General features: G+C 55.5%; 2 protein-coding genes and 1 pseudogene across 2 annotated transcripts in view; 2 read left to right on the top strand and 1 right to left on the bottom strand.

Moving 5' to 3' along the window:
- The window catches only part of LOC137894590 (phospholipid-transporting ATPase ABCA1-like), a 6,946-nt gene extending 3,712 nt beyond the window's left edge, over window positions 1-3,234 (top strand). The window contains exons 7-12 of the mRNA XM_068740024.1: window positions 409-550; window positions 650-784; window positions 1,187-1,290; window positions 1,364-1,456; window positions 1,529-1,772; window positions 2,438-3,234. Coding sequence (XP_068596125.1) covers window positions 409-550; window positions 650-784; window positions 1,187-1,290; window positions 1,364-1,456; window positions 1,529-1,772; window positions 2,438-2,590 — 871 coding nt within the window. The 3' untranslated portion in view covers window positions 2,591-3,234. The remainder of the gene's footprint in view (window positions 1-408; window positions 551-649; window positions 785-1,186; window positions 1,291-1,363; window positions 1,457-1,528; window positions 1,773-2,437) is intronic.
- A 1,022-nt stretch (window positions 3,235-4,256) lies between these two features.
- LOC137895141 (matrin-3-like) lies at window positions 4,257-9,502 on the top strand (annotated as a pseudogene).
- On the bottom strand, window positions 9,443-17,300 carry matr3l1.2 (matrin 3-like 1.2). Its single transcript, XM_068740023.1, has 21 exons — window positions 16,554-17,300; window positions 15,558-15,619; window positions 15,450-15,488; window positions 15,240-15,367; window positions 14,038-14,075; window positions 13,836-13,952; window positions 13,634-13,759; window positions 13,383-13,559; window positions 13,191-13,315; window positions 12,796-13,111; window positions 12,558-12,728; window positions 12,135-12,228; window positions 12,023-12,039; window positions 11,823-11,945; window positions 11,085-11,213; window positions 10,875-11,003; window positions 10,679-10,809; window positions 10,173-10,464; window positions 9,979-10,093; window positions 9,790-9,905; window positions 9,443-9,713 (listed from the first exon to the last, which is right to left on the bottom strand). Exons 1-21 carry the CDS (start codon window positions 17,298-17,300, stop codon window positions 9,648-9,650), a joined length of 3,258 nt encoding a protein of 1,085 aa, XP_068596124.1. The 3' UTR covers window positions 9,443-9,647.
- Window positions 17,301-18,326: the final 1,026 nt, after the last annotated feature.

Here is an 18,326-nt window from a genome sequence, read left to right as displayed (position 1 = left end):
GTGTGTGTGTGCGTGCGTGTCTGTGTGTGTGTGCGTGCGTGTCTGTGTGTGTCTCTGTCTGTGTGTGTGTGCGTGTCTGTGTGTGTCTCTGTGCGTGTGTGTGTGTCTGTGTGTGTCTGTGTGTGTGTGTGCGTGCGTGTCTGTGTGTGTCTCTGTGTGTGCGTGCGTGTCTGTGTGTGTCTCTGTGTGTGTGTGTGCGTGCGTGTCTGTGTGTGTCTCTGTGTGTGTCTGTGTGTGTGTGCGTGCGTGTCTGTGTGTGTCTCTGTGTGTGTGTGTGTGTGCGTGTCTCTGTGTGTGTGTGCGTGTCTCTGTGTGTGTCTCTGTGTGTGTGTGCGTGCGTGTCTGTGTGTGTCTCTGTGCGTGTGTGCGTGTCTGTGTGTGTCTCTGTGTGTGTGTGTGTGCGTGCAGCATCCTGAGGGAGATCGATGACGTCCACCAGAACATGGGCTACTGTCCCCAGTTTGACTCCATCAACGAGCTGCTGACGGGGCGGGAGCACCTGGAGCTGTACGCCATCCTCCGAGGGGTACCGGAGAAGGAAGTGTGCGACGTGAGTCCGGAGTCCAAACACCTGCACAGGAACAGGAACAGGAACAGGAAGAGGAAGAGGAAGAGGAGGGCTCTGACGGCGGCGCTGTGTGATTGACAGGTGGCAGAGTGGGGCATCAGGAAGCTGGGCCTCGTGAAGTACGCCGATAAAGCGGCGGGAAGCTACAGCGGAGGGAACATGAGGAAGCTGTCCACCGCCATGGCTCTGATCGGAGCGCCACCTGTCGTCTTCCTGGTGAGTAACACCTGAGCGCCGTCGGCCCCCGCCAGTGACCCTCCACAGCAGCAGGTGGCGCCAGGAGGCGAAACCAGCTGCAGCTTTTAATTCGACCAATCACGTACCAGCAGTGTCATCAGTCATGTGACGTCACAGAAAATCGCATCTTTTATTTTTTGGTCAGATAATCAACAATAAATGAGGAGTTAAATAAAGTTTGTTTAAAGCAGAGCAGGGTGTCTGATTACTCAGTCAGCCAATCAGAGAGCAGCAGAACCTGGGGGCGGGGTGTAACAGGATGAAAGGGATCTGCTGCTCCATTTATGGAGGTTAGAACTACAACCACAAAAGAAGAGCGAGTCAGTCAGGAGGAGGCCTCCTCTTCCTCCTCTTCCTCCTGATTCACCTGTGGGCTTACAGGACGAGCCCACCACTGGAATGGATCCCAAAGCTCGCCGGGCTCTCTGGAACTGTATCCACAGCGTCATCAAGGAGGGGCGGTCCGTCGTCCTCACCTCACACAGGTAGAGCCTCTGTCCCCACACAGGTACACAGGTGTGTGTGTTTGCAGGTGTACATAACGTGTGTGTGTTCCAGCATGGAGGAGTGTGAGGCTCTGTGCACCAGGATGGCCATCATGGTGAACGGCCGGTTCAGGTGTCTGGGCAGCGTCCAGCACCTGAAGAACAGGTAACGCGGTCGGCGACGTCAGCTCTCAGGTGTGCGGACGGCGAGTTTATGAGGCGTGGTGTCACCTCTCAGGTTCGGAGACGGCTACACCATCATCCTGCGGGTGGCGGGGCCCCACCCCGACCTGCTGCCCGTCATCAAGTTCGTTGAGAGCGAGCTCAGCGGCAGCACGCTAAAGGAGAAGCACCGCAACATGCTACAGTACCAGCTACCGTCGTCGCTAACCTCCCTCACCCACATCTTCTCCATCCTGGCCAAGAACAAAGACCTGCTGAGGATCGAGGACTACTCCGTCACGCAGACCACTCTGGACCAGGTAGGACGCCGGCACACACCTGAGCAGGCGTTTGGCTCGTTTCAGGCGTTTAGCTCGTTTCAGGCGTTTAGCTTGTTTCAGGCGTTTAGCTCGTTTTCGGCGTTTAGCTCGTTTCCGGCGTTTAGCTCGTTTCCGGCGTTTAGCTCGTTTCAGGCGTTTAGCTCGTTTCCGGCGTTTAGCTCGTTTCAGGCGTTTAGCTCGTTTCAGGCGTTTAGCTCGTTTCCGGCGTTTAGCTCGTTTCCGGCGTTTAGCTCGTTTCCGGCGTTTAGCTCGTTTCAGGCGTTTAGCTCGTTTCTGGCGTTTAGCTCGTTTCTGGCGTTTAGCTCGTTTCAGGCGTTTAGCTCGCTTCAGGCGTTTAGCTCGTTTCCGGCGTTTAGCTCGTTTCAGGCGTTTAGCTCGTTTCCGGCGTTTAGCTCGTTTCAGGCGTTTAGCTCGTTTCCGGCGTTTAGCTCGTTTCCGGCGTTTAGCTCGTTTCCGGCGTTTAGCTCGTTTCCGGCGTTTCGCTCGTTTCAGCCGTTTAGCTCGTTTCCGGCGTTTAGCTCGTTTCCGGCGTTTAGCTCGTTTCAGGCGTTTAGCTCGTTTCCGGCGTTTAGCTTGTTTCCGGCGTTTAGCTCGTTTCCAGCGTTTACCTGGCTGACCAGGTGTTTTTTCTTCCTGCGTTTCAGGTGTTTGTGAATTTTGCGAAGGACCAGAGTGATGACTATCACTCCAAAGACGCCTCGGTGAGGCGTAAGGAAGTTGTCGTCGACGTTCCGATGCTGAGCTCCAATCCAGGAGCTGCTGAGGGGCGGGACTCACTGAGAGAGAGTGTCATGTGATCATGAGCTCATGCAATCATGAAATAGGAGGCTGGACTTCACCTGCAGCTGACGGGATGCCCCCTCCTCACCTGCTGAGTGGGCGGAGTCGCCTGCTGCCTTATGTCACTCAATGCAAATGAGTTTGTGCAGCGGTGCCAAGCCGACGCCCACCGACTGACGGACCGTTAGAGAAACTTGAATCAGATTGATTGATTGATTGACGTGCTGCCTTCAGGTCTGATTGATGAGATCAATCGAACAGACCCTTTGATTTCAGCGTTTTATTTATACTTAGCTGAGCCGGGCTAATTACTGGTTCCACGACTCACCTGTTTAACAGCCAATCACAGTGCTCGCTGGAAACAAGAAGATTGATTGATTTTATAGATTTTTTTAACGAAAAAGAGCAGATTTGTTTTGTTTGAGTGTGAAGCAGAAATACCTCATCAGCCCCTGAACGACTGATCGATCCATCGATCGGCTGCTGAACTGATCAGACTGAAGGAGCTTCACGCCATCGGTTCCAAAACGCTGATCGATCGATTGATCATGTCTTCACCAGTTCGTCTTTGCACTGAAATAATTTGTTATCATTATTATTGATTGATGGAAGAAGAACTGTTACTTGACCTGAACGACTCAATAAAACGAAATAAAACTGCCATCTGTGTTTCGTTAGAACCCGTTAGAACCCAGGATCTACACCGTCCACACGGTGATCTGGATCAGCACCAGAAGGTTCTAGATCTACACCGTCCACACGGTGATCCGGATCAGCACCAGAAGGTTCTAGATCTACACCGTCCACACGGTGATCCGGATCAGCACCAGAAGGTTCTAGATCTACACCGTCCACACGGTGATCCGGATCAGCACCAGAAGGTTCTAGATCTACACCGTCCACACGGTGATCCGGATCAGCACCAGAAGGTTCTAGATCTACACCGTCCACACGGTGATCCGGATCAGCACCAGAAGGTTCTAGATCTACACCGTCCACACGGTGATCCGGATCAGCACCGAAACGTAATCTGTTCCTGATAGATGCTCCAGATCAGTGTTTTGCAGGATATTTCATTTTTATTATAACTGTTATTATTGGCATTTATTGTTGTATTGATTAAGGACCTCACTGATCTTTCTGGCGCTGCTGGTTGGTTGTGCTGCTGGTGAACTGCAAAGAAATGGCCCTTTTAGGTATCAATAAAGTTGTTGCATCTGAATCTGAAATCCTGGTAACATTCCCAACAGTTCCTGAAAATGTCATCAGGATCCATCCAGAACTTTTTGAGTCATCTTGCTAACAGACGGACAGACAGACAAACGACATAAGCCCCGCCCCTCCACGCCCCGCCCCGCCTCGGTGGAGGTAAAGTTTTTCCAATAAAAGTTGACTGAATCTGACTGTAATCACAAACTAGATACAACACCACTCTATTCATCAATAACGGACTGAAGGTCAAAGGTCAATGAAGGCTCATTTTCAGCCGCTTGATTCCGGGTCATCATTTTTATTGGATGAAACCCCGGCTGTTCCCCTCCGCACCGGCAGGGGGCGGTAGCGCCAGATCTGCACACAGAACAAACTGCTCAGCCTCGCTGTTTTAAATCATCTTCAGTTCCGCGTCCTCTTTGTTGAACGCACCGGTTTCTCCTCCCGGTTCTGGCGGCCCGTTTCAGCGCCTGCTGCCCGCGTTTCCGTGACGGTAAGGCCGCTGGCGAAGACTGGCTAGTAGCTAGCCGTGCTAGTAGCCAGTGGCTACAGCCGGCTCCAAGCTGCTGTGTTGATGTTAGCTGCGTTAGCTCGCCGGGCTAATGCTGTTAGCATCCTGGCGTAATGCGGTTTCTGAATTAAATCGATCCTTCTGTCTTCGTGTGTCGATGGATAATCGAACGGTCTGCTCGTCGTTCGATGGCTATAACTGATCAGTGATCGATTCGCATTAGCTTCTGTTTTAATGCTAATGATATGTCGTCCGTGCTAGCAAAGCTAAAGTTGCTGTTCATAAACCATATCCGGTTTGATTCCTGTCTGACGTTGATCAATTAATCTTTGCTCCTCCTGGGTCGATATTAGATTTAGTAAAATGAATGGAATAAAAAGCCTTGTTTACACTGACATCATCTAAATGCCGGATCGACCCAGTCGCGGTTCTATTGATCAGAAATCAATCTATTGGCGATCTCAGCCTCCAGCCACCTGTCGCTACGTCACCTGTCGCTACGTCACACCTGTCGCTACGTCACACCTGTCGCTACGTCACACCTGTCGCTACGGCACCTGTCGCTACGTCACACCTGTCGCTACGTCACCTGTCGCTACGTCACACCTGTCGCTACGTCACCTGTCGCTACGTCACACCTGTCGCTACGTCTCCTGAGCGGCGTCATTGTTCTGGCTGGTCTTCAGCTCGTCCCCACGTGTCCCCACGTCCTCCTGTCTGTCTTCTGTCTGCAGCCGGCGCTCCGATCATGTCTCACGGCGACCCGACCCGACGACCTCCGGCGGACTCCGACCTCCGACCTGGACCTTACAGACGGCTTCCATCTGGGTCCAGACTCCGATGTGAGCCGGGCTCGTCCAGATCCTGTCCTCAGGCCTCGTCCTCGTCCTCGTCCATGCGGGACGGGGCGCTCCGCATCCTGGACAGCTGCGGTCTCGACCCCGGAGACCTGACCCTGCTGGCTGAGCTGCCTGAACATGTCCTCACCGTCGAGTCCCTGCCTCAAGTCCTCAAGCAGATCAAAGGAAGGAAGGGCGGCGTCCGCACGGCTCCGCCTCCTTCCTCCTCCTCCTCCTCTAATCCGATTCGCCGGCCCGTTGCCCCTGGTGATTGGGATCAAGCTCGCAGCCCGGTGGACTGGGTCACGCCCAGTCCTGCTCCCCCTGACCTGGACCAGTGGGGGGGTCCCCGGACCTTCAGAGTAGACCCGTCATCATCTTCATCATCGTCCTCGAGCTTCCGCCGCTGGTCCTCGGGCTGCGGTTGGACAGGTGGACACTCTGGACTGGGACCGGCTGGTTTCAGGTCCGGTCTCGCTGGGGGGCTCCGTGAGACCGGGACCGGGACCGGGACCGCCTTGCTCCCGTCCAGGAGAGAAGCTCTGGACTTCCACGGGTCCAGCCCGCCGTCCGTCCCGTACTCGTGCTGTCTGTGTGACATCACAGTGATCACCGAGCGGGTGAGTGACCCCGCCCACCCGGGGGGGGGGGGGGGGGGGGGGGTCTGTGTCTGGCTCCGGTTCACGTGTCTTCCCGTGTTCCAGGCGTGGACCGAACACGCCAACGGCGTCCATCACGCCGATGGGCAGCTCCGCCTCCTGCAGAGGTACGCCCCCCCCAGTCCACTTCCTGTCCCTCGACAGGACGTTACCTGATGTTTGTCTCCGTGTCCTGCAGGTTTCCTAAATGGGACGGTCGCCTGGAGACGGCGAGCAGGTCAGCGTTATTGATCGTTATTGATTTAGTGAATGCGGGGGGGGGGGGGGCTGGCCTTGAGCGAGTATGCCCGGGCAGGTGTCGGTGCGGTGCCCCCCCAGCACCCCCCCCCCCCCAGACTTCACCTCTGCTGCCGTGCTTTTCAAGGCTCACGTCGTATTGATCATTGATTATTGATCACCTCTGTCCTCTCTCTGAAGGGCTGACAGCCAATCAAAAGGGAAGGATGAAGGCCCCTCTGAGCGGCAGGTGACCAATCACAGCGCTGGTAGGCGGCGTCAGCCGGGCTTGTTGCAGCGTCCTCCAGGCGGCGCCGCTCAGACTCCTCCCCCTCCACCGAAGAGAAACCCCCCGAAGGTAAAGACGTCGGGGAGCCGTGTGACATCAGACTCGCCCGTCCCTCCCCCGTCCCCCTAACATGTCCCTCTCCCCCGTCCCTCTCACATGTCCCTCTCCCCCGTCCCTCTCCCTGTCCCTCTCCCCCGTCCCTCTCACATGTCCCTGTCCCCCGTCCCTCTCCCCCGTCCCCCTCACATGTCCCTGTCCCCCGTCCCCCTCACATGTCCCCCCAGGCCGTGCACCGGAGCAGGGTGGTGTGTGTGAAGTTTCCCGCTCTCCGTGTGGACGAAGCGTTCCTGAAGAAGCTGATCGAACCGTTCGGGAGGATCGTCAAGATGCTCCAGTTTCCCTCTTTGGCGAGTCCCCCGGCTGTCCCTGATCGGGGCCCCCGTCCCGCGCGCGTCCAGCGCCGCCGGTGGGGCTGACCCCCCGTCTGTCTTCGTCCCTGCAGGCGTTCGTGGAGCTCGGCTCCGTCCATCAGGCCAAAGACTTGGTGAAGTTTCACACCAGCAACCCTCCGACCGCCGACGGGCAGCGGGTCGAGTTCCGGATCTCCAACACCTTCAGCTTCCTCCAGGTAGGACGCTCGTCCTCGCCTCGTCCTCGTCTTCGTCCTCGCTCCGGTCCCGAACGCCACGTCTCTGAGCTGGACAGCGCGAGCGGCGCCGAAGCCCGTCGGGCCCGTAGAGCCGGCAGCATGAAGTCATGTGACTTGGTCCTCCGTGTCTCCTCAGAGCTCTCGGGTGGTGAGTTTCAGTCCGGCGCCGTCGGGACAGAACGGCCAATCGGATCTGATGAGCATCGTCAAACGCTTCGGCCCGCCCCTCTTCACCCTGTTCCTGCCGTCCACGGTGAGACCCGGGACCCGGCTGTGGTTCTGACGCCGTTGATCGTTTCCTAGTTCTGTCGGACCCGGCTGTGGTTCTGACGCCGTTGATCGTTTCCTGGTTCTGTCGGACCTCTTCAGGCGTTCGTGGAGATGAGGGACGGTTCCGACGCTCGGACGCTGGTCGACTATTATTCGTCCAACAGTCTGAAGGTCAACGAGGACGCCATCAAAGTGTCCTTCTCCATGGAGTACAAGAGCCTCATGTGAGTACCGGACCGGGCCGGGCCGGACCCGGCTGGACGTTTAGCGTCCGTCCTGACCCGACCGTCTCATCCTGTCCCGTAGGCGCCTCTCATTGGCCAAGAGGTACGAAGAGGAAACGGGTCCGACCGACCGAGAGGATGAAAACGAGAAGAGGACGAGCAGCAAAGACAGAGAGGACGAGGACAAGAGGGACAACTCCAGCAGAGAGGGGAAGACCACAACCAGAGACGGGGGGTCCGGGTCCGGGGCCCGGTCCAGAACCCCGGGAGAATCCGTGATATCGGAGAAGACAGTCGGTAAGAAAACCAGAACCTCTAGAACCGACCCGGAACCGGGGGGGGGTCTGGGTCTAATGTTAGAGTATTCTGTGTTCCAAACATCCAGACGCTCCCACACACAGTCCAGGTCCACACAGTGAAACCGTCCAGCAGGGGGAGGAGCCTGGACACGAGGAAGAGTGAGTTTCCTGTTTGGAACACAAAACGAATAACTTCAGAGGAGACGAACAAAAGACGGTTTGTCCTCAGGTCGTCTGCAGAGGACAGCGACATCGAGGGGATGGAGGTGATCGGGGAGGACGGGGAGTGTCTCCTGGAGGAGGAGGAGGAGGAGCCTCCGGACACACCTGATGCAGGTAGACCCGAACACGTTCAGCAACATCCAGCGGCAGAAAGAAAAACGGGACGCCTGCCCGTTTCAGGAGAAGAGGACGAGGAGGAGACGGGTTCTCTCAGCCAATCAGGCGACGGCTTCCAGGTTCCAGGTGGGCTTGTTGGTCTGCAGGAGGAGACGGCGTTCCCGGAACACCTGGATGAAGACCGGCGGAAAGGTGACCCGGAAGCTGCTGAAGGTACGGTCCAGCCGTTGATCAATAGATCAATAGATCAATGGCTGTGCTGGGTCTGATCACCTGATCAATATTCCAGGTATTCACTGATCTGAAGTTTGATTTGAACGTTTTTTTTTTCAGATGAAGACGATGATGAAGAAGATAAGGTTAGAAAACGTTCCAGTTGATCAAAGCTTGTTTCTGACACGTTATTGATCTCGTTGTTTACGTTGTTGTTATTGTTATTATTGTTCTTGATCTTGTTATTATTGATCTTGTTGTTGTTTATGTCGTTGTTATTATTGATGTTATTATTATTGATCTTGTTGTTGTTTATGTCGTTGTTATTATTGATGTTATTATTATTGATCTTGTTGTTGTCATTTACGTTATTATTGATCTTGTTGTTGTCATTTACGTTATTATTATTGTTGTTATTGATCTCGTTGTTGTTGTTATTATTATTGTTCTTGATCTTGTTGTTGTTGCTGTTTACATTGTTGTTATTGATCTCGTTATTGATCTTGTTGTTGCTGTTATTGGAGGACCCGGCTCCGGGGGACGAGTCTCCGCCCAAGAAGAAAAGGACAGACATAAAGCAGGAAGCTCCAGAAGAGGAGCAGACGGACACGCCTGGACCAGGACTGGAGAGTCCGGCTCAACCAGACTCGACTGGAGATCCTCCGAAACCTGAACAGGTGAGACCCCGTGGACGTCCTTGGCGCCCCCTGCTGGTTGGACAGAGTTCCCGTCAGGACGTTTAATATTTGAAGTGCCTGAATGAGCTGTGCTCTGATTGGCTGCAGGACTCGGAGGTGAAGGTAGAGCAGCAGTCTGGGCCAGCAGGAGGCGACGCTGAGCCTGTTGGTAAGACTGTCGGGTGTCTTTGCTGCTGTTGCGTCGCTTCCTGTTTGAGACGCCGTCCTTCCTCCGGTGCAGGAAGCGAGTTCGTTCGGCCCGTCGTCGGTTACCTTTGTAGTCTGTGTCAGCTGATCTACGCCGACGAGGACGAGGCCAGGCGGCGGCACTGCAGCAGCTCCGCCCACTACAGGAAGTACCAGGTCAGCGGCCGGCTTCCTGTCACCTGACAGGAAGCAGATCAGATTTCACAGGGTCTTTGTTTTCCAGGAGAAGACGGGCAGAGATCCGTGGAAGACGTGAGAATCGCTTCTGGATGTCGTTTTATTTTGAAAGTTCAAATTAAATTCAGTGTTTTCATTTGTAACGAACGAAACGGCTTTTTGAAGTTTATTCTGCAAAACAGTTTGTTCACAACGAGGAGATAAAAAAGAAATGTTTAACAGGTGGGCTAGCGGCCTCCAGGCTCGATGCTAAGCTACAAACAAACAAAAGGTCAAAGGTCCTGCTGAAGGTCTCAGGCCGTCGTCGCCTTCTTCCGTTTCTTCTTCTCTGATTTGTTCTGTTCCTTCTCCAGGTGTTTCTGGAAACAGAACCCCGACACGGGGCAGAATTAGGCGGTTCCCTCGGCGGCCGCTTTGTGGGCGGGGCCTGCTCACCTGCAGCTTGCCGTAGTGCTCCTTGCTGCTGCAGTGCGTTTTCTTGGCCGTGTCTTCGTTGGAGTAGAACAGGAAGCAGATGCGGCAGTAAAACCCCGCCTTCACGTGCTCCACGCCTGAAACGGAAGAGCGAGACGACTTCCTGTTACAAACCGGACCGGATCAGGACCCGGGTCCGGGGGGTCTCACCGATGGGCTCGGTGGGGTCGTGGGGGGGCAGCGGCAGAGACGCCACGCTGGATTTGTTATCGGCTGTGGGAGGAGACTCGGTCTGAACATTCTGATTGGTCGATGGCTCCTCCTCCTGCTCAAAGGACAAACAGGCGTCTTTCATATGCTAACGGTGTAGCATTGCTGTAAACAGGAAGTGACATCATCCTCACCTCCTTGTAGCTACTCAGATTCTCAGAACCGTCCGGTATCTCCTCGGGGGCGGTCTCAGCATCGACGCTCTGCATCTTCTCCTCTTCCTCCGTCTGCTTCTCCTCTTCGTCCTCCGGCTCCTCTTCTCCGGTCTGCTTCCCCTCTTCGTCCTCCAGCTTCCCCTCTTCCTCCTCCAGCTTCTCCTCTTCCCTCTCCTCCTCCTCCTCCTTGGGTCTCTTGGCCGGCGGTTCTCCGGGGTGTTTCGGGGAGGAGCTGCTGTTCTCTCGTTTGGCTGAAGTTGGACATCGGTGTCTGCAAGAGACGGACGGCTGAAGCCCCTCCCCTTTTGTCTGATGTCAGTGGTCGTATTTTTAGCGTTCATTTTGAAGATCAACGTTATGAAACATTAACTTAAATGTCTTTAAAACACTCCAATCACTTTTTGAGATCAAACATTTGGGCCAATCAGAGGCTGATGAACGCAGGTAACTAACGTGGAGGACTCTGAGACCCAGAAGACGCTGACCCGTGTTTGAGCTGCCGGTACTTCCTGCTCACGTAGACCGTCACGCGCTTCCCGTTCAGCTTCAGCGGGTCGGCTTTGCAGTGTTCGGCCATTTTCTCGGCGTCCTCGGCTCTCATCATCTCCAGGAAGCACTGCGGACGAGAGCGAGGTCAGCCGGGTCTGGGTCTGGGTCTGGGTCCCGGTCCCGGTCCTGTACCTCTCTCTTCATCATGTTGGTGAAGTACTTCCTGACGGGTCCAAACGGTTCTGCCAGTTTCAGGACGGCCTCGTCGGAGTATTTGGCGGTGGGGATCTGCCCGATGTAAACGACCTTACTGGAGCCGCACTGGAGGAGCAGCGGCAGACGGGTCAAGGGTCACTAGCGGCCGGGACCGGGTCCGGGTCCCGGGTCCGGCGGGACGCTCACCTTGATGGTGGGGTAGCTCACGGAGTGGCTGATCCTGACGGGCCGGCCGCAGACGGACGCCGTGATGTTGCTGTTGTAGAACTTGGCCATGGAGCGAGCCTCGTCCTCCGTCTCAAACTGCAGGTAGGCCTGAGGAGGAGGAGCCAGTTTACAGAAGCACAGGACGCACCTGAACGCACCTGAACGCACCTGAACGCACCGCGGGCAGCGGCCCCAATGGAGGCACAACCGCCGGCTCCAGTCGCACCTTCCTTAGTTACAAATACAGAGTAACTAATACCTTCCTTAGTTACCGTTACCTAGTAACTAATACCTTCCTTAGTTACAAATACAGAGTAACTAATACCTTCCTTAGTTACCGTTACCTAGTAACTAATACCTTCCTTAGTTACAAATACAGAGTAACTAATACCTTCCTTAGTTACCGTTACCTAGTAACTAATACCTTCCTTAGTTACCGTTACCTAGTAACTAATACCTTCCTTAGTTACAAATACAGAGTAACTAATACCTTCCTTAGTTACCGTTACCTAGTAACTAATACCTTCCTTAGTTACCGTTACCTAGTAACTAATACCTTCCTTAGTTACCGATACCTAGTAACTAATACCTCCCTTAGTTACCGATACCTAGTAACTAATACTGAATGACATCTTTAGTCTTTAGTCTTTGGGCTGAGCCCTAAGCTACCGTTAGCTGCAGCTAGCCGGTTCTGGTTCCGGTTCCGGTTCCGCGTACCTCGGGCCGCAGGTCCAGCACCAGGTGTTTGACCACCTTCCCGAACGGCTTGGCGAGCGCCAGCAGCTCGTTGAGGAGGTTGAACCCTCGCTTGAAGCCGATGACGTTGACCACCCTCATGCCCTGGAAGACAACCAATCACAGCCCGTTAGCCGTTACCACGGAGACGGAGACGGAGCCCGTCGGGGCCGGATCCTCACCGCCCGCTTGGAGTCGTCTGGAGAGAGAGAGAGAGAGAGAGAGAGAGAGAGAGGAGCAACAATCAGTGTTTCATCGGGCTCTGATCGATCAGACGGAGTATTGATCCGGTACCGGTGGAGTCCGATTGTCCCCCTCCCTCCTCGTCCTCTGCCAGCTCGTCCAGCGTCACAAAGTCCTCCATGTTGTCCAGGAAGTCGGGCTCGCCCTGGAGGACAGGAGCAATCAGGAGGAGGAGCGCCATCGAGCTGGGGGCGTCGCCTAGCAGGTAGCGTTAGCGTTAGCGCCAGGTAAGCAGCTCACCTGGGGCTAACGCTAACGTGTTTAGCATCGGAAGCTCATCTTCATCTCTTTAAACTGGTTTAAAACTGAACGTTGACCCGTGATCAGCCGGTATTGGCCCGTGATCAGCCGGCATTGATCCGTGATCAGCCGGCATTGATCCGTGATCAGCCGGTATTGATCCGTGATCAGCCGGTATTGGCCCGTGATCAGCCGGCATTGATCTGTGATCAGCCGGTATTGATCATGTCCTACCTCGTCTGCAGCTCCCTCTCCTTCCATCGTATCTGCTGTCGCTCCTGCCTCCACCTCCTTCTTCTCTCCTTCAGGTTCTGCTTGTCCCTCAGGCTCCGCCCCCTTCTTGGCCTCATCTTCAGCCCCGCCCCCACCTCCTGGCACGTCCGTGACATCACCCCCATCAGCAGCCTGTGCACAGACCACGCTCAGCACGGCGGCAGACATTAAACCCATTCCTGGTATTTCGTGGCATCACCTCCTGCTGGACGTCCTCACTGTGCTCCTTCTCCTTCTCCTCCTCCTCCTCCTCCTCCTGTCCTTCCTCTGGCTCACCCCTGTCTGCGTCTCCCTCCGTTACCTGCTGCTCTGTTTCATCATCCCCCTCCATCACTCCTGACACCTCCTCGCCAGCAGCGGGCGTGTCCCCCTCCTCCTCCGCGCCCTTTTTCTCCTCTTTGCTCCTGGAGGAGGTCCTGTGGGAGTTGGGGGAGGCCTTGGCTCCAAAGTTGGACGAGGAAACGCCCCTCTGGTTTCGATTGTCTCCGACAGACCCCCCTCTTCTCCGGTTCACACTGAGGCACAGAACGCAGGATCAGGTGGAAGGCCACGCCCCCGGCAGCGTGGTTGTCATGGTGACAGCCCCGTACTCACGTGAGGGTCTTGTACTTGGTGCAGATGTTGAGGTGGACCAGCCGTCCCCGGAGGGTGAGAGGATTGACGGTGTAATACTTCACCAGCATCTCGGCGTCCTCCGGCGTCCCCAGCTGGACGAACGCCTGCAAACAGACGGACCAATCAGCGACCTCGACAGGGACACCCAAACCCCTCCCCTTCTATGTCTACCTGGTCGTTGAGGAAGACGTATTTCTCCACCGTGCCGAAGCGCCCGGCGATGGTCAGCAGCTCCTTCTTCTTGTCCGTCTCTTTGGGCAGCTTGGAGAAGAAGACCACCTGGCTGGCGTGACCCGGGACGTCTCTGACGGGTCCGTCCAGCGTCCGCTCGGCGGACCGGTCCTCTTTCTGGGGGTCAGGCGGACAGTCAGCGCGGCAGGCCGGCGGCAGCGGCGCTAGCGGGCGTGCTAGGGCGCCGTTACCTCGATGACCAGCAGGCTCCTGGACAGGTAGAAGGAGACGGGCTTCCCGTAGAGCATGGCCGGCTGCTGGTTGTAGTAGTTCACCATGTCCTGCGCCTCCTCGTGACTGTTCATCTCCAGGAAGGCCTGGGGGACAGACAGCGGTGAGCTGGGCGCCGCCCTAGAGGCGCGGCGTGCACGGCGTGCACGGCGAGGACTCCACCTTGTTCTTCAGGACCAGGTGTTCCCTCAGCCGGCCGAACGGCTTGGTGAAGGCGAACAGGGTCTGGTTGCTCAGAGGCTTCCGGTCGTACTTCACCACCACCACCCTGCTCCTCAGCTGAGGACAAACGGCGTCGGACAAACGGCGTCAGACACGGCGTCCACGGCGACCTGACCAACGGGGCGGGGGGAAGGGAACCCACCTGATTCTGTCCCGACAGCCCAGAACCGCCACCTCCTCCTGAACCACAAACACACAGACGTTAACGCCACCTGGGTGGAGGCGGGACCAACACCTGCCACTCACCTGCCAATCGGTCAGCAGGACTAAAGTTCTCTAAAAGATTTGAGTGAAACTTGGTGGAACAGAGCCTTTGAATTTGTGGAATGAAGGGGGCGGGGACATGGACGGTGCAGGTGAGGGCAGTAAAGTCAATGTGGCATGCAAGGAGAGAGACCTACGAGTCCTCTCAAACCAGAGAGAGACCTACGAGTCCTCTCAAACCAGAGAGAGACCTACGAGTCCTCTCAAACCAGAGAGAGACCTACGAGTCCTCTCAAACCAGAGAGACACCTACGAGTCCTCTCAAACCAGAGAGACACCTACGAGTCCTCTCAAACCAGAGAGAGACCTACGAGTCCTCTCAAACCAGAGAGACACCTACGAGTCCTCTCAAACCAGAGAGAGACCTACGAGTCCTCTCAAACCAGAGAGACACCTACGAGTCCTCTCAAACCAGAGAGAGACCTACGAGTCCTCTCAAACCAGAGAGACACCTACGAGTCCTCTCAAACCAGAGAGACACCTACGAGTCCTCTCAAACCAGAGAGACACCTACGAGTCCTCTCAAACCAGAGAGAGACCTACGAGTCCTCTCAAACCAGAGAGACACCTACGAGTCCTCTCAAACCAGAGAGACACCTACGAGTCCTCTCAAACCAGAGAGAGACCTACGAGTCCTCTCAAACCAGAGAGAGACCTACGAGTCCTCTCAAACCAGAGAGAGACCTACGAGTCCTCTCAAACCAGAGAGAGACCTACGAGTCCTCTCAAACCAGAGAGACACCTACGAGTCCTCTCAAACCAGAGAGAGACCTACGAGTCCTCTCAAACCAGAGAGACCTACGAGTCCTCTCAAACCAGAGAGAGACCTACGAGTCCTCTCAAACCAGAGAGAGACCTACGAGTCCTCTCAAACCAGAGAGACACCTACGAGTCCTCTCAAACCAGAGAGAGACCTACGAGTCCTCTCAAACCAGAGAGACACCTACGAGTCCTCTCAAACCAGAGAGACACCTACGAGTCCTCTCAAACCAGAGAGAGACCTACGAGTCCTCTCAAACCAGAGAGACCTAGGATAAAGTGGACGAAGCAGAAGTAAAGCCTGTAACGATAATGTCTTACCCCAGCTGGAGGACATCCCTCCCAAGGACATCCCTCCCGAGGACATCCCTCCCGAGGACATCCCCCCCGAGGACATGGGGGCGGCTCCCAGCAGCCCTGCAGACATGTTGGGGCCGTCCAGACGGCCTCTACTGAAACAAGACCAGAGACGACGGAGTCAGACATTTCTAGAAGAGTTCTATTCAAACCCGGTGATCGCTGGTCTCTTACCCTCGACCCGAGGACATACCAGGGTCCCAGTCCGGATACCTGAAACACCGGGCCACCGTTAGAACCAGAACCAACATGCCTGACGACGCCCGGGTGTGTGAGACTCACATTTGCAGCAGCGTGCGTCTCTTGTCAGCGTGCTGGAGGCCATTGATGTGCTGGTTCCACTCCTGCAGTCAAACACAGCCAATGACGACCGGCGAGCAAAGGAGCGACCCGAAAGAGGAGCAGGCGACCCGGAAGAGGAGCAGGCGACCCGAAAGAGCAGGCGACCCGGAAGAGGAGCAGGCGACCCGAAAGAGCAGGCGACCCGGAAGAGGAGCAGACGACCCGAAAGAGGAGCAGACGACCCGGAAGAGGAGCAGGCGACCCGGAAGAGGAGCAGGCGACCCGGAAGAGGAGCAGACGACCCGGAAGAGGAGCAGGGCTCTCCTCAAAGCGAGCGACGGCGGCTGCCACGTGGCGTCCGTTTACCACACGCAGGATCAGACATGGATCCGAGAGAAAACCCGGCCGACTCTTTATTGATGTCACTTCCTGTTTACAGGCGACCAACTGGAAAGACTCGCCAGAGACGACCAATCAGAGGCCAGAGGTGAGCGCAGACTATTGGTTCTGTTTCATTAGCTCACCTTCCGCTAACATTCAACCTGCGGCTGAGCAATGAACAGGTAGCATCATTTCAGCCACCCTCAGGTAATGCTAAGCTAACGTTTAGCTAAACAGACATCCAGCTTTGATGATTCGGAATGCATCTATATTTAGCTCCAGCTGAAGTTCATAGGATCGATCTGATGGAAGAATGAGTATTATTTATGAAGTATTAGTGCTTATGTATTTTTTATAACCCCCCCCCCCCCCCCAAGACACTAGGTGATGTCATCAGGTAAACGGTCGGGATGGTCAGACTGAAGAGCGACTAACGCTGCAGCGCCGAGGATTCGGTTCAGGCTGCAAAAGGAATTAAACGAAGCCCGCTGGAGCCCCCGCCCCCGCCCCCGCCCCCGGAAGCACGGGGACGAGGACGGCTACAACCTGTCACTGACTCAAGAGGACAGAAGGGCGGAGACATTTAGAGTTAGCCCGAGGCTGGCCGGTACTCACCATGTTGGAATGGACGTCAAAGTCACAAAGAGAGCACACGTAGGGCAACATGGGGGGCACCGCTCCCAAGAAGTCTTGAATCTTTCCGTTTGAGGGGGGGCCCATTCTCCGCTGCATGAACACGGGGTCGGACGCGGGCGGGCCCATGCCGCCAAGGCCGCCGTAGGACTCACGCTGGGACAGGTCTGAGTACAACCTGTCTCTGCCGCCGCCGTAGCTGAAGCCGAAGCCACGGCTGGGGGCCGCGTCTTGAAGGGAACTGAACCCAAAGCCTGCAGAAGACGGGGGCCTGGCTGAACCCTGACCCAGAGAAGGGCCGCCAATCCTCCCGCCGTGCATGTTGCCCCAGCTGTCCCTTCCGCCTCGATACGCGGTGTCGGAGGACATGGGGGACATGGAGGACATGGAGGACGCCGCGCGGCGCTCTCCCGCGTCTCCCTTGCGGTTCTTGAGCTGCAGGAGGATCTGGGGCAGCGTCTCCACGCTGATGTCTTCCTCTGGGATTTCAGCTAAAGCGTCCAGGTCAGAGGGCGACAGCCCCAAACTGGCAAAAAGCTTCATGGTGCTGCCAATATGGCCGCTACGCTGGGGCATCTGGGAGTCCGGGCCCGCCATGCCCCCCCCCTGCTGGCCGGATCGCTGATCGCTGAGGCTGAATTTCAAGGTTTCTGCTGCGGCCAGGAGCCCCCGACCTGCAGCGAAATGTTTCTGACCTCCTTCTCCAGCCGCCTGTGGCTTCTGAGACATGATGTCACAAAGAGGAGGAGCTCTCCAGAGAGTCGAGCGTAAGAACGAACGGGCCGGGAATGTCTGGGGCAAAGAGCGACCTGGGGGGACGGGGGGGGGACGGACTCCTCTTCTGTCTTACTTAGGCTGGAACACAACGAGGCAGAGACGTCCGTCAACCGCCGCCTCTACCAAGAAAACAGAAGCCAGAGGAGAGGCGCTGAAGCACAGGAGCATCGACGGTCACCTGAGCAGCAAACGGGCAGACGGGCAGACGGGGCGACTAAAGAGGGCAGACAGAACAGGGTCAAACGTCACCTCGGACCAGGGGCAAGGAGCAGGCGGAAACACGGAGAAGAAAGATCTGAGAACCCCGGGAACCGGCAGAGACGCGACTCCTACGGGAATTTAGTCTGATTCAAGTCTGATCGAGTCGGGAAGGAAGGAAAAGATACCGAGAGGTTCTACCTGGAACCTGGACTAAGATCAGAGAACCAGGTGTGTTTGTTCTCCATTAGGGCAGGAGAAAGGGGGATGCGCGCTAGGCTAACACGCTAGCTCCCTAATATTATCAACTGATTAATCAATAGACTTATTAGGAATTACTACATAATAAAGTTAACTCGTAGACATCAAGCTAGTCGTGGCTAACTCAGTAGCTTGAAACGGGTGACGTCATCTCCTGCCGTGGATGGACGAGAACCTTTTTTTTCTGGTTATAGAACATTTGTAGTCGTGTTTTTCTGGTTATAGAACATTTGTAGTCGTGTTTTTCTGGTTATAGAACATTTGTAGTCGTGTTGTAAACAGTCTCCATGTCGTGAAGCTAGCGCGCATCAAACATAATTGACCTCTGAGGCTAATACACGACTACAGAAAAAACCTTACGTCGTCACTTACCTTTCAATACGTAGCTAGCAAGCTAGCTAGCTAACATTATCCCATGTCTGACCGATATAAATCAATGTGAACTAAGCGGGCAGATGTAAATCCAATTCCAGTATAAAAACTAGCCAACGCTACATAACAAGCTAGCCGTCCCACGCA

Source organism: Brachionichthys hirsutus, chromosome 6 (assembly GCF_040956055.1).
Source record: "Brachionichthys hirsutus isolate HB-005 chromosome 6, CSIRO-AGI_Bhir_v1, whole genome shotgun sequence".
Classification (NCBI taxonomy): domain Eukaryota; kingdom Metazoa; phylum Chordata; class Actinopteri; order Lophiiformes; family Brachionichthyidae; genus Brachionichthys; species Brachionichthys hirsutus.
Note: the sequence above shows the minus strand (reverse complement) of the source record. Positions and strands in the feature narration are given on the sequence as shown.

Excerpts from the sequence above, each read along its gene's own strand:
- matr3l1.2 (XM_068740023.1), bottom strand. The coding sequence starts at position 17,300 with ATGTCTCAGAAGCCACAGGCGGCTGGAGAAGGAGGTCAGAAACATTTC. Across the intron at positions 13,112-13,190 it reads ACCAAGTACAAGACCCTCAC|TGTGAACCGGAGAAGAGGGG; the intron begins GTGAGTACGGGG and ends TCTGTGCCTCAG. Across the intron at positions 9,714-9,789 it reads AGCACTACGGCAAGCTGCAG|AAACACCTGGAGAAGGAACA; the intron begins GTGAGCAGGCCC and ends TTCTGTTTCCAG.